The following is a 14,774-nucleotide window of genomic DNA, read 5'->3' as shown; positions in this document are numbered from 1 at the left end:
ACCAGAAAAGTAAGTTGCAGTTATCACGGAGGAAAAAAGTGGCCCCTAAAAGTATCATTGAAGGAAGAGGAAGATGTAGGAATAGAAGGATTCATTATTGCAGCTGTCTTTACCAGGAAACACAAGCCGGGCACCAGGATGCGTACCACAGGAAGAAATCAAAGCTCAGAGCTATAGAGGAATCCTCTCCACTGGTGACTGATCTTGTTCTTGTCTCATTGTCCTACTCCTTCTCCCAGTGAATATGGAAAGGAAGGCAGGAGGTATGGTGCCGTGCTCTCTACTCGTGCACACTAGCAGCAAGAACTTTCAAAAGGTGTCTCGTAGTCAGGGGAGATGCAGTGGCATCACTTCCAGCATGCACCCCAAACTGTACAGTTTAACCTTATACTTTTCGGTAAATACTAGAGCATCGCCTCCGACCAATCATGTTAACTTCCATGGTCATACTGGAAGTGTTGACATGCCATTGCTGGCAACACCAAGAGCCTCTCCGTTCCCCCAGGAATTTTGCCCCCACTGGCCACCTCAGCAGAGGCGGAGAGCACTAGCAGACTCCTTGCTCATGATCTAGCAGGTAGAGCTGCACTTTGCTTTGAAGCTTGCTAGGTGTTCTTGGGCCACTCAGGTCATTTATGCATGGGTACTTGGACTCCTGTTTGCCCCGTGTCTGACTTGGTTGCTCCTTGGAATTATGCATGAGTTTTCCGTCCATTAGAAATGACCTTGCTGCCAGACCTCGCAATGTCCGGGTCTTCCCATTTCTCTGTTAACCCGACTCTTCCCTCTCTCCTGAGCTCAGCCCGGCTGAAATCTCCGTGCAGAAGGCAAAGCTGGGGAAACAGAAACTGTCTTTCTCTCACAACCAGTCACAAAGCAGCGTGTAAAGAGGCAGGGATTCAGATGCTTCCTGCTTCCTTAGAGCTCTTTCTGAGCACAAGGAAGGCTTTTGAAAACTGAGACTTGGATTTCTCCCCCTCCCCTTTCTTTCAGATTGCTCCTTTTTTCATTTTTGTTTCTTGAAAACTGTTAGACTAAATTTTCATTGTGGTGGAAAATGTGAGACAGAAAGTTGCCATGTTCCTTCACAATTCCCTTCAAGTCCACATGGTCCAGGCTGTCCAGGAAATGAAGGCTAGAGAAGAAAGGAACCCTACACAGGAATTCCTACTGTAGGGTTGCCAACGTCCAGGTGGTGGCTGGAGATCTCCTGCTATTACAACTGATCTCCAAGTAACAGAGATCTGTTCCTGTAGAGAAAATGGCTGCTTTGCAATTTGACTCTATGGCATTGAAGTCCCTCCCTTCTCCAACCCCCCCTTCCTCAGACTCCATTTGAAAAAACTCCAGGTATTTCCCAACCTGTGATTCAGGACATCCTGGAAAAGGATAAATAAAGCAGTGTCCCATTCAAGTATAAGAGTGTGTACATGGCGCGGGGGGAGCAAATGAGAGAATTTGCCTTGATTCCATTAATATAGTTTCTTGGACTAATTAACAATAACTATAATTGAAAATAATTATACTTTTTTTTCATTTATCAGTGGCTTATCTGTACATTTTTGCATATGAAACTAACTTGAAAGCAAGGATTTTATTGGCTGTTCTACTCTGTCAACACTTTCTTTCAGAGGGATCTTAATGGCTCTTTGTAAACCTCATATATTATAGAGAAAGTAGAAATCTGAAAAATTATTCAGAGATGTCTCATTATAATTACAAGATTATTTGTCTCCTTTTTGGTTATTAACTGGAATATAGCACACTGCAAATGTAATCCTTTTTCCTTTGGAGCAATTTCCTTTGGGAGAGAAGGATGACAAGAGGCAATTTTTGTAGTCAAAATTTCCAAAATATTTACATAGCAGGTGTATTATTATCTACGTCCTGAATATTCCTACAGTGATTATTTCTGAATATCCACAATGAAGTCAGCATGCCGGACCAGTTCTGTGATTAACTCACTCTCCTTTGTGGACCATGAATGATCACAAATACCACCGAATGCCAATGAATTCTCCCTTGATGGAAAGCCCCATCCCTCCTATCAACAGAAGTTTCCCCCCACAAAAGAGGCTCATCTAGCCTGGCACCCTTCAGGTATTATGGAAGCCTCCGTCATTAGTAAGGTTGCCAGGCCCCTCTTTGCCACCCACAGGAGGTTTTTGGGGTGGAGCCTGAGGAGGGCGGGGGTTGGAGAGCAGAGGGACTTCAATGCCATAGAGTCCAGTGGCCAAAGAGGCCATTTTCTCCAGGTGATCTGATCTCAGTCGGCTGGAGATCAGTTGTAAAAGCAGGAGATTTCCAGCTATTACCTGGAGGTTGGCAAACCTAATACATAGATAAGGACAGCTACCTATTCTCTCCAGGATCAGAGGAGCATGCCTAATACATAAGGTGCTGTGGAACACAGGCAGGATAATGCTGCTGCAGTCATCTTGCTTGTAAGCTTCCTAGACACACCTGGTTGGCCACTTTGTGATCAGACTGCAGGGCTTGATGGGCCTTGGTCAGATCCAGCATGGCTTTTCTTATGTTCTTATGGTGCTTACCTATTCTCTCCAGTATCAGAGGAGAATGCCTATTATATTAGGTGCCATGGAACACAGGCAGGATGCTGCTACAGTCAACTTGTTTGTGGGCTTCCTACAGGCACCTGGTTGGCCACTGTGTGAACAGACTGCTGAACTTGAGGGGCCTTGGTCTGATCCAGCATGGCTTTTCTTATGTTCTTATCAGGAGAGACAGAAGCTCTTTCTGATCCTTCTTACACCAATTCTTTATGTACTTGGTTGGGAGAGCGAGACTACCAAGCGGCTAACATAGAACCCCTTTACGATGGACTGCTGTCTATCTCATTACTGTAATTCACTCTATGGTGGTCTCCCCTTGGGACTACCCAGAAACTGCAGAATAGTTCAGAATGCAGTTGTTGTTCAGGGCTCACCTGCAGGAATGTATATTGCCTATTGCAGACAGCTCCATTGACTGCCAATTTGTTTCAAAGTTCACTTCAAGGCGCTGGCGATTATATTTAAAGCCCTTCAGGGTGTGGATTTACATATCTAAAGGGACCTCTCTTCCTGTATGTCCCTGTGCCCCAGGTGATAGGGTTGCCTAGGTAGTAGCTGGAAATCTCCTGCTATTACAACTGATCTCCAGCAGATAGAGATCAGTTCACCTGGAGAACATGGCCGCTTTGGCAATTAGACTCTATGGCATTGAAGTTCCTCCCCTCCCCAAACCCCGCCCTCCTCAAGCTCCGCCCCAAAAACCTCCTGCCGGTGGCAAAGAAGGGCCTGGCAACCCTTCCAGGTTAGGACTTCAGGTTGCCACCTACCAGTTGTTCCCCTGCTTAGTAGGGTCGCCAGCTCTGGGTTGGGAAATACCTGGAGATTTTGGGGATGGAGACTCAGGAGGGTGGGGTTTGGGGAGGGGAGGGACTTCAATGGGGTATAATGAACACATGAAGTTGCCTTATACTGAATCACACCCTTGGTCCATCAAAGTCATTATTGTCTACTCAGACCGGCAGTGGCTCTCCAGGGTCTCAGGCAAAGGTCTTTCACATCACCTACTTGCCTAGTCCCTTTAACTGGAGATGACGGGGATTGAACCTGGGACCTTCTGTATGCCAAGCAGATGTTCTACCACTGAGCTACAGCCCCTCTCCATTACATCTACCTTCAAAAGCAGCCATTTTCTCCAGGTGAACTAATCTCTATTGCCTAGAGATCATTTGTAATAGTGGGAGTTCTCCAGCCATTACCTGGAGCCTAGAAACACTACTGCTTAGGGTAGCCTGGCTGCCATGAATAACTGCCCATGTCTTTTCTTAGGGAATTAGTCGCAATGGATGAATATCTATCACATTGCTCAGTGTATATACACGTAGTATTCAAACAGAAGGCTATTAGCCGATATTTCCAATAATCAAAACGATAGCAAAATGGGATTCATACTGGGTTCCCATCTCAGGGATGCTTCTGTTTGATCACAATCTCCGTTCCAGTCGCTGGTGGGCCTCTTTGACTCCACTCTGATCCGCAGCTCAGGTAGATGTCTACACCCAGAGCAGAACAACACTTACCTCGCCTTGAGCATTTCATCAGGAGTGTGGACTCATTTTCGGGACTTTGTGTTCTGTTATAGTGCCTTTTGTTATTGTGCATTGTACATTTGTGTTTCATTGCCTTTTGTGATTCATTGCCTTTAGGTATTTATTATATATCCAGTTAGCCATCAGTGCTGTTCTTGCTTTTCTTACAACCTCCAGGTGGGGCCTGGAAATCTCCTGGAATTGCAACTGATCCCCGGACAACGGAGATCAGTTGCCGTGGAGTAAATGATAGCTCCAAAGGTTGGACTGTGTGGCATTATACCCCACTTAGGCCCTTCTCCAAACCCTGTCCTCCTGAGGCCCCACTCGTAAACCTCCGAGAATTTCCATACCAGGAGTTGGCAACCCTAACAGGCATCCACACAAGTTGCTATTTACAAGTCTGCTTTAAAGCACGTAGATAGATGGGGAAAGTTGTATTTCAAAAGTAATTGATTGAACTACTAAGGGAAGAGAGAAGGATGCAACGTAAAGCACACAAATCACAACTTTAAAAGCGGCGAGGAGTTAACTGATTTACCAGAAGAAGAGATGGAGCACGCAGGATAAAAATGGTTCTTTAAAGGCACTGGGCCTCTTCATAAATTAAAGTTGCTCAAGTAGCACAGCAGAAAATATGCTAAATGGAAAGTAATAATGTCTGTGTTCTCAAGTGGATTTATAGATCTCTCTTCTGGAGTGAGAGATCACTAGCTGCCCTGAGATGGAATGATCTTGTGCGTATGTGGAGTTGTATGCATACACGTAAAAAGATGGAAACACAATGTTGTGGCCTCCAAAAACGAAACTGTCCAGTTCTGATATCCACTGTTTTCAGACAACATTTTAACTGTGTTTTTAGAGCATAGCAATTAAGCTTCTAATTATTCTTTTAATCATGGATGGAAGGCAGCCATTCCAATGAGACATCATTCTAAAACTTGACAGTGATTTTCTTAAGTACTTTAATTGGACTTCTTTTAAAATAACAGAGAGAAAGAGAGACTTTTTGTCTCACATCACTTTGAAAGGACTTGATAATGAATGGTGACCAGGAAATTCTATGGTTTCCGCTAGTCCCTGCTGAGCTGCTTTATTGTTGTAAGCTAATGACACTACATCACAGAGGCGCTGAAGTTACTGAAAGATTGGCAGGGGGTTTCGTCCACCGTAACATGTGACAATGCCCTAAATTACACCATTTGGAATCTTTTTCTGTGATTTTGAACTCAAGTTGATTTTAAGCAGAAAATGCTTTCCTTCCAAAATGTCTGGGAAGTTCTTTTTTAACACTTTTAGATAGGGTTCCCAACCTCCAGATACTAGCTGGATATCTCCTGCTATTACAGCTGATCTCCAGCCGGTAGAGATCAGTTCCCCTGGAGAAAATGTTGCTTTGGTAATTGGACTGTATGGCATTGAAGTCCCTCTGTTCCCCAAACTTTGCCCTCCTCAGGCTCCACCCCAAAAACCTCCAGGCCGTGGAAAAGAGGGACCTGGCAACTCTATTTGTAGACATTATATTTTGCCCTGATCTGGATAGTCCCTGGCTAGCCTGATCTCGTCAGATCTCAGAAATTAAGCAGGGTCAGCCCTGGTTAGTATTTGAATGGGCAACCTCCAAGGAACACCTGGGTCATGACATGGAAGCAGGCAATGATAAACCACCTCTGAACGTCTCTTGCATTGAAAACCCTACAGGGTCGCTAGAAGTCAGATGTGACTTGATGGCACACACAAAAGAAGACATTATATTTGGGGAGGACCAACCTGCACACACTGGGAGTGCACACTACCCATGATGCTTCAGATATGCGTGGACACCATTTTGTCTGAACAGGGAAATGCACTTATTTTCCAGCTTCAGTACATGTGAACCTGTGCCATGAAAAAAGGTGTTGTTCCGTTCACATGTATTGAACTTGAAAATAAGCATTTTTTCCTGTTCAGACAAAATGGTGACTGTGCATACTGCAGTAGCACTGCTCAAGGTAATGAAGTTGGATCCCCCCAAATGTAATGCCTGAACAGGTTTTAGACTGACTGTTGAACATCTCGTGGTAACTGATACAACACATCTTGTGTTGGTGACTCATACAATTTTTGCCCTGAGCAAGTTTCAGCAGTATGTCTCCCTAGACCAGTTCACCAAATCTTACTCCCCTCATACACACATACACTGTAAGACTCCTTTCCCGCTTTTCTCACATAGTGATGCAATGGCTATGGCTCAGTGGTAGAGCATCTGCTTGGCATGCAGAAGGTCTCAAGTTAAGTCCTCGGCATCTACAGCTAAAAGGATCAGGTACTATGTCATGTGAAAGATCTCCACCTGAGAACCTAGAGAGATGCTACCAGTCCGAGAAGACAATACTGACCCTGATAGACCGATAGTTTGATTAAGTATAAGGCACCTCCAAGTGTTCAGAGGCCCAGGCAGTTGGAAGTTTAATACATTTTCACTCTATTCATTTGGGCTGGTCTTAAATTTGCTTGAATCCATTTTAAATGCCTTCCCCTCTCAACCTTTTTAGCTACCCTCGGCAGCTGATAAAAATTACTTCGACTGAAATAGGATTGTCTCCTCTTCAGTACCTCTAAAGAGATTCTCTCTGTCTCAGTATTACTTCCAAACATGGAAGTGTGCACATAGGCATACTAGACTAGATTTTTCCATGGGCATTTGCTATTTGCCTACATCCTCTCTCCCATGGCAACCCAAAATCCCCTTCACATCCTGTTCTGAGGAGTTCCTTGTCCCCCAAGAACAAGATTGGGGAGGCATTTCAGGCTGCCCAGGGAGGGGGGAGAGATGGAAGAATCATGTTCCATGGGTAGAAATCCTTGTGCTCCTGGAAATGTTAGTCTGGATCCAACCTATAGGCTTTAAAGATCATGCTGCCTGGGGCAAGAGGTACATGTGCGAAAGCCACAGATGCCCTTGTTTCTTGGATAACAGTCTCATCTACTTGAAGTTAACTGGAGAGTACCATAGTGAGGGAACCTGAGAGATGGGAGAAATTGGTGAGAAGCGGGTTCCTAACAAGAATCTGGCGTGTGGATAGATTTCCATGAGAAATTAGTGAATGCATTTACACACAGGACTATCAAAAGAGGCTATATAGGCTTTAGTAAGCTTAGTTGAGGTTGGAAATTCATTGGTGGTGATGGGGGTCTCCTTCTGGACAGCCGTTATTTGGGATTGCTCTGCCTTGGATTTCCTGCATTGAGCCAGGAGCTGCCATAGAAGGCCCTTTCCAACTCTATGGTTGGTGAAATTCTCTTTCTTCTGTTCCCCCCTCAGGACTTGAACATTTGAAGCTGCCTTATACTGAGTCAGACCAATGGTCCATCAAAGTTAGTATTATCTACTCAGACTGGCAGCAGCTTTCTGGTAGAGGTCTTTCACACCACCTTCTGCCTCATCCTTTAAACTGGAGATACCAACGATTGAATCTGGGACCTTCTGCTTGGCAACAGATGCTCTACTGCTAAGCCATGGCCCCCTCCCCTTGTGGAGGGAGGGGGTGCTGTGTGGCTGGAACTCCCCATAACATGTTTGAGCACCCCCCAGCTGCCTTTCTTGGAGAAATTGAGTTGCGTTCTTGTCTTAAACCCCCCTCATGGATTTATAAGATACTCAAATGAGACAGTGAGTATAATTCAGCAGCCTCTTTCAGTCGAGTCAATTGTACCTTGCTTGTGTTTCGAGAGAGACTAAAGAACAACATGGTGGTTTATTTCCGTTTTTAGGGATAGAACTTTCTTATCGTGTTCCTTAGCCCACAATGACCTCCAAGGACAACCCTTATGAAATAGCTCATGCTTTGTCATTTCCCTTTTTTGTGGCAATTCAGGAGAAAAGACACTGGGTTCCTGTCTTATAAAGACCATCTGCCTGTCAGCCAAGTTATAGTTGGAGACATCGATCGGCCTGGCTCGGAAGCAAAGCTCAGTGTGGGCCCTCTGCGATGCCATGGAGACCGTAAGTCTGCTCTTACATACTTTCTATGAAAGATAGTCTTGTTGGTATCAATTACAGCAAAGCTTCTTAAACGGTGGGTCGCGACCCCATATGGGGTCGCATACCTGAATGTGGGGTTCGTGAAAAAGTTGGCAACAGTAAAAGGTTTGTTTATGATTTATTATCAGTAAATGTTTGATTTGTATACCTGTTTTATATACCTATATACCCAGGGTCGCGTAAAAATTTCTTGGGCAAAAAGGGGTCGCAAGTGGAAAAGGTTTAAGAAGCCATTTAACCGCCCACGAAAAAGCTTGGTTTTGTATCTGAAGAGCGGGCATCCATCTTTCTTGCAGGGTAAATGAGGCAAGTTTGACTCTCCCACTAAGCTTATGATGATATAAACAGTAATACAAACAGCGGCGGAGCGGCTCACAACATCTGTGATGCTGCCGAATGCTGCTGTTAATGCCATTAGCATTACTATTTATATTGCAATAAACTAACTTTATAGAGATATAAATAGCCACATAATGGCTAAATGCATCATTGGAAACTTGGCTTACGGCTGCATAAAATCTGATGTTACAACTAGCAAGGAGCATCCGTGTTAACATAGGTAGATGTTGGTGCGCAAACCAAGGCTGAGTTGTTCACTGCTGTCTTTTGGGGCGTGAAGTCTGAACAAGAAAGTCCAGATCTTCTCAGCTGATCAGTACTGGGTGCAGGGCCAGATTTCTCAATGGCAGAAGCTCCCATAAAGTCTAGTCCCATCAAGGACTTTGCCAGTGCGAAGGGTGAGGCTGTGCCAACCCCCAAGTGTCAGGTTCAGATCTGATGGTTTTCAGTTCAGGTTTGGGGAATCTGCTATCTGTGGATGCATTTCAGAGAAGAGCTCAGTTCTTTGTTTTATATGAAGTTGAAGTTCCAGCAGTCCCTGGATTCAGCACTCATGCTCAGCAGCATCAAGAAAGAAGGGTTTAAAGGGGGAGGAGCGTGTTCATGGAGGATAGGGCTATCCATTATACCATGTCAATGAACCAAATATTTTTGGGATGGTAGGCAGGATACAAATAGTGATAAATACTATTTCCCACCCACCCTCACCCCAAAGTCAGATATTTTATACATTTGTCTTGAGGAAATCACTAATTTAGTTTGTTTGTTCACTCATGTTTGTTCTTATTCAGGATGTGATGGCTGCCAACTTGGAAGGCTTTAAGAGGGGAGTGGACATGTTCATGGAGGAGAGGGGTATTCATGGCTTCTAGTAAAAATGGATTCTAGTCATGATGTATACCTATTCTCTCCAGGATCAGAGGAGCAGGCCTATTACATTAGGTGCTTTGGAACACAGGCAGGATGGTGCTGCTGCAGTCGTCTTGTTTGGGGGCTTCCTGGGGGCACCTGGTTGGCCACTGTGTGAACAGACTTCTGAACTTGATGGGCCTTGGTCTGATCCAGCATGGCTTTTCTTATGTTCTTAAGTTCTATTTTTGTGATAAGTCCTCATTGCTGTGAATGGTGCCTTTCCCTAACATCCCTGCTCTTCTGCTGAGGTACCCAAAGTGAAAAATGGTAGCAGAGACCAAATACAAAGAGTCTCTAGGCTTTGGCATACCCCATGGGGTACTTATGTGCTGCTTTGTTGTTGGTTCATGAGTTAGTTGCATGGTGATGTCAGTGGTGCATATTTTGTCCTTACCGTGTGTGTCTTCGAAGCACCTAGTATAATGTGACCATTAAAGCTTGCGGTTGACTCTGATTTCCTAAGTAGAGATGATAATAACAGTTATGTTTCTGTTCTGCTGATTTATGGTCTGGATGAGATTAGTATAAAGAAAACTTTGCATGGAAATATTGCCCAAAATTTTTGACATGACATTCATTATTCAATACCACAGGCTGCTACTGAGTGTGACCATTTTAAATATCTTTGCCTCAGGCCTTTAATGCATAGAGCCAAGACTCAAATAAGTGCCTTAGAATTATTGTTCCACCTCGGACATCTGTTCATATTTGGTTCTTTTAAAATAAGCCAACCTTGTTTTCTTGTTTTCCATAAAGAATGTATTGCGCCCAAATAATAATTCATCTCATGGGGGTTGTCCAGGAAAAGAACTGCAATCCATCCAGAATGGTTAATTGACATAAAACTCTATTCTAAAATTGAATTCCAACAATTTGGGTCTTCAGCTTTGGGGATGGGAGTTAATATCTTCCACTTGGATTGACTTGAAATCATCAGCAATAGCTTTCCATTACCATAAACTCTTCTGTTTCTCTGAGGATTTTCTTAAAAAATTAAAAGAAGTAAATGTTCAGTCAATGCTTCCAGCTTTTTATGTACCCATCTTTTTAACGTGGCAATGGTTTCCTGGGGTTTGCCTGCGGTTTTTCTTGTGCTTTGAAAAAAGGTATTGAGTACTTCTTTTTCCAATTTCCAACATAGCTGTGGGGGAATATTGTATTATGTGTTCCAATTTATAACCATTCTCCGTTATCAGCTTAGCCAATTTTTAACTATCTGGCCTTTATGTGTTGCTGCTGAATCAGAATCAAATCGCTGTGGGTCCCTTGATGCCCCTTGTCTATTCAAGGTACCTCAAACCAAGGTCTTCTGCCAATTCAGCTGATCAGTACTGGGTGCAGGGCCAGATTTCTCAATGGCGGAAGCTCCCATAAAGTCTAGTCCCATCAAGGACTTCTGAAGAAGATTTCCTGCTATTACAGCAGATCTCCAGCTGATAGAGATCAGTTCACCTGGAGAAAATGGCCACTTTGGCAATTGCATTCTATGGCATTGAAGTCCCTCCCCTCCCCAAACCCTGCCCTCCTCAGGCTCTGTCCCAAAAACCTCCCACCAGTGGTAAGGAGGGACCTGGCAACCCTAGGTGTGGTAAGGTTGCCAGGTGGGTGGTTTCAGCAGGCAATTGCCCACCAATCCACTGGGCTGCTCCGGAGCAGGGATCACATCACTTCTGGGTTTACCCCCAGAAGTGGTCACGGTGATGCATCACTTACAGGGAGTAATCCCAGAAGTGACATGATCGTGTCGTGTGCAGCTGCACATGCATGTGATCACCCCATCCCTGTCCCCCAAAGCTTTCCACCTATGGGGGGGGGCTGGCAACCATAGGTGTGGGTCTTTCAAAACATTTGAGCACAGAGAAAAGAACACTCATTGAAGACTTGAGTTGTCCTTTCTGAGGCCAATTTCTCTGGTAGAAATATCCCATATTTATTTATTAAATTTTGGCTACTTGTGTGGCTTTTATTCACCCAGTGAATCTCTTTAATCTCTTAGCCCTGATGCACAACTACTTACAAAAAAAATTTGTTCAGTTTCATTTTGGAGATAAGAAGGAAAGGGCTGCTGTACTTATTGTTACAGTATGACAACTCAGAGTACCATGACGTCCAACAGTATCCTGGGTTTAATGTGGAACGGAAGGAAAAAATGATCTTGAGATGTTGGGAATTCAAGAACTAATGGAAATTCGGTTCTCACCGTTGTCCATTGATCTCACGGCCTCCAGAGAAATATGCCACAAGGTTTGTGCATTGATTTTTACTATATTTTATCCTCTGACTCTGATGTCACTTCTGATTTACCCTCTAGTTCATAATTTTCAATTTCATTTCGGAAAATAGTCATTCAAAGGAGTGGTGATAATGTTCATACAGAGCTATTGGTTTGGGGGAGAGCTATAATTTGCTTATATTGTTGTCCAAAAATAAACAGCAGCCCCTCATTTTAGGTATAATTTTGGACGTGTGTAGTCCTGAAACTGAAATGGGTGAAATCCAAGAATTTCCTTCTGTAAGGGGGGGGGGGGGAATATCCCCTGTTCATATCGTAAGCATCCTCTGTTGATATGTCCTTTTATTAGCTTCATGGCAAGCAAAAAGTCAGCAGGTGAAGCTGTTTGACTCGGTATTTCCATGCAGATTGAATATTTTTATTTTATTGGATTCGATTTGTATCCTTCCCTTTCCTGGGCTGGGTCATGCTCAGGGCAGCTTACAACAATCAATAATAATACAATGCATATAAGATAAAACTGAATAAAAACATACAAGAAGATATACAAATCAATCTTGATATTGATATATTTCTAAAAGGTAGTGCCCATGCCTAATAACTCCATGTCACTTTTGAACTTTTGCTACCTGCCCCATGGGTAGTCAATTGCACCAGAGGGAAAACACCCCGTGGAAGATGCCGGGCAGTGAATGTCCAGCTTCTTCTAAATTTGTGTTTCAAGTGCAAATGCATTGGTGGTCAACATGATGCATTTGTCAGGTGATGTCATGCCTAATTATTAATATATAGGACACACTGTGAGGGTAAGAGGCACATCATGCATTCTAATGGCTGGAAATCGGTAGCAGGCTTTCCACAAGCACGCTGCTTTGCTTTTCATCAGGTTGCAGTGGGGGGCTGATTTTGGCTACCCATCATGTACTTGTGGAATTCCACTTTCTCTTTCCTATGATTGTGCAGTTTTGCTAATCATAAAAGTTCAGGTCCTTTGAAGTTGACTTCTTTTCCTTTTTGGTCCACTACACAAGATGTGGATATCTTGCAACTAATGTGCGTGCATCACATAAAGCATACGATCCAACCCCAAATATGCATTCAAAGGCTCACTGTTTCCAATAGTTTCAGAGGGTAGACATGTTGGTCTGCAGAAGAACAGGAGTATTCAAGTCCAGCAGCATCTTAGAGAAGCGGCAGCGGTGGCCCCTTCCGGCATCAGACCCGCACACTTCCAACCGCCACAAACCTCCACCCAGCCACCTTTCACTGGGTGGAGGCTGGGCGGCTGGAAGCAGCCTGGGTGCCGGAAGGGGCCGCCGCTTCGCCTCTGACAGCGGGGATCCAGGCATCAGGCTGCTCGGAAGTGAGCTTCAAATGCCAGCTGGGGGGGGAGAAGGTGCCACCACCACCGCTGCTGCTCTCCCCACCGGGGCCGGGCAGTGCCTTCTACCTGGCTGGGAAAGGAGCCACCGCTGCTGTGCTGTTGGGGCCCAGAAGTCTTCGGGCAGGGAGTCAATTTGGATGCCCTGCACGCATGGGCAAGCTCCTTCCTCTGTTGCACGGCTTCCATTTAAGTCACGATAACAGAAGAAGACGTTTTTCTGGGAATGTAGCGAAAGGGGAAGGGGTCAACACGTGCTTGTGCAAAGCACATGAGTGGGGACCTCACCATTTCGCTGCATTCCCAGGAGAAAAGAGGGAGAAAACAGCCATGCGTAAATGGCCATGGAGTCAGAAGCAAGAGCTTTTTTGCTTCTGTGGTAGTGATACAAGCACATATCTGCAAAAAATGCAAAATTTGTTTCATGCCTTTTATCACTAGTGCCTGACAAGAAGAAGGGAGAATTCAGTCTGTCTTCCACCACAAGGTGACTGTTGCAGGAAGGGATGTGGGGCCCAGAGACAGCACATGACAAATGGCCCAGAGCCCAGTTCATCCACCCTTCCATCTGTGGTCACTTCAGTGGGGCCCTGTCTCCCTGTTTCTCTGAGGCAACCAATGGGAAGAGGGACATTCGTGCCCACGGGACCGCCTCTCCCGATACATCCCTCAAAGACCATTATGCTCATCAAATAACCTACTGGAGATCCCCGGCCTGAGAGATATCCGGCTGTCCTCAACCAGGACCAGGGCTCTGTCGGCTATGTCTCCAGCCTGGTGGAACTCTTTGTCAGCTGAGATGTTCCGCCAGGCACATGGCTGCGGGCAGCAACGGTTCCACCATGACCAGGCTCCCTGCACCCACGACGCCACCTGCCTATCTTCAGTATTCTTCGCATTAGTCATTCTCTGCTGTCACACCTGGCTAAGACCCTGCCAGTAGCAATTTTAAAGGTGCCGTCGAACTCTTCGGTTTAGTTGTTTAATTCTTAAGATGTATATTGATTGTAATGATAGTTATTTTGGATGAGATGCTGTATTTTGATGGATGTAAGCCGCCCTGAGCCCGACCTTGATCGGGAAAGGGCGGGTTAACAATCTAATGAATAAATAAATAAATAAAATTTGCTGTTCTGAGTGTTGGCAGATGGAAACAAGCTCAGCCCAAACAACCACAGGCACGCATGTGGCCCCGGTGAAAGGGAGTGCCTGCACACTGATATCTGCTACCAGGTATATTTCCTGGTAACACAGATAATTGGGCATGCTTCCCTCACCACTGGAATGAGATTTGTTAGGAGGCATTCATTTTGAATCTTCACCCATATCGCTCTACGTAGGGCTGCCCTTGAGACTGACCCGAAAACTCCAGCTGGTACAGGATGTCACTGTGGGGCTGCTTACAGGGACCTCGCAGTGAGTGCAGATACAGCCAGTGTTTCGACAACAATAGCGGCTCCAGCTGGAACATCGGATCAGGTTCAAGGTGCTGGTTTTAACCTTTATGCAGTCTGGAACCTTTGTATCTGCAGGACTGCTTCTCCTAGTATGTGCCCCGGAGAACACTTGGTTTTGCAAATAACAATCTCTTGGGGGTTTCCAGCCCAAAGAATGTCCGGCTGGCCTCGACCAGGGCCAGGTCTTTCTCTGCTAGGGTTGCCAGCTCTGGGATGGGAAATACCTGGAGATTTTGGGGGTGGAGCCTGAGGAGGGTGGGGTTTGGGGAGGGGACTTCAATTGCCAAAGCTGCCATTTTCTCCAGGGGCTGGAGATCAGTTGTAATAGC

At 45.1% G+C, this 14,774-nt stretch overlaps 1 protein-coding gene across 1 annotated transcript in view; it reads left to right on the top strand.

Annotated features, from left to right (window-relative positions):
* CNTNAP2 (contactin associated protein 2) overlaps positions 1-14,774 on the top strand; it is a 744,578-nt gene that overhangs the window by 502,678 nt on the left and 227,126 nt on the right. Inside the window, exon 13 of the mRNA XM_056857035.1 lies at positions 7,957-8,084. Within this exon, the coding sequence (XP_056713013.1) occupies positions 7,957-8,084 (128 nt within the window). The remainder of the gene's footprint in view (positions 1-7,956; positions 8,085-14,774) is intronic.

This window comes from Euleptes europaea, chromosome 11 (genome assembly GCF_029931775.1).
Source record: "Euleptes europaea isolate rEulEur1 chromosome 11, rEulEur1.hap1, whole genome shotgun sequence".
Taxonomy (NCBI): domain Eukaryota; kingdom Metazoa; phylum Chordata; class Lepidosauria; order Squamata; family Sphaerodactylidae; genus Euleptes; species Euleptes europaea.
This window is presented reverse-complemented; position numbering and strand designations above follow the sequence as displayed.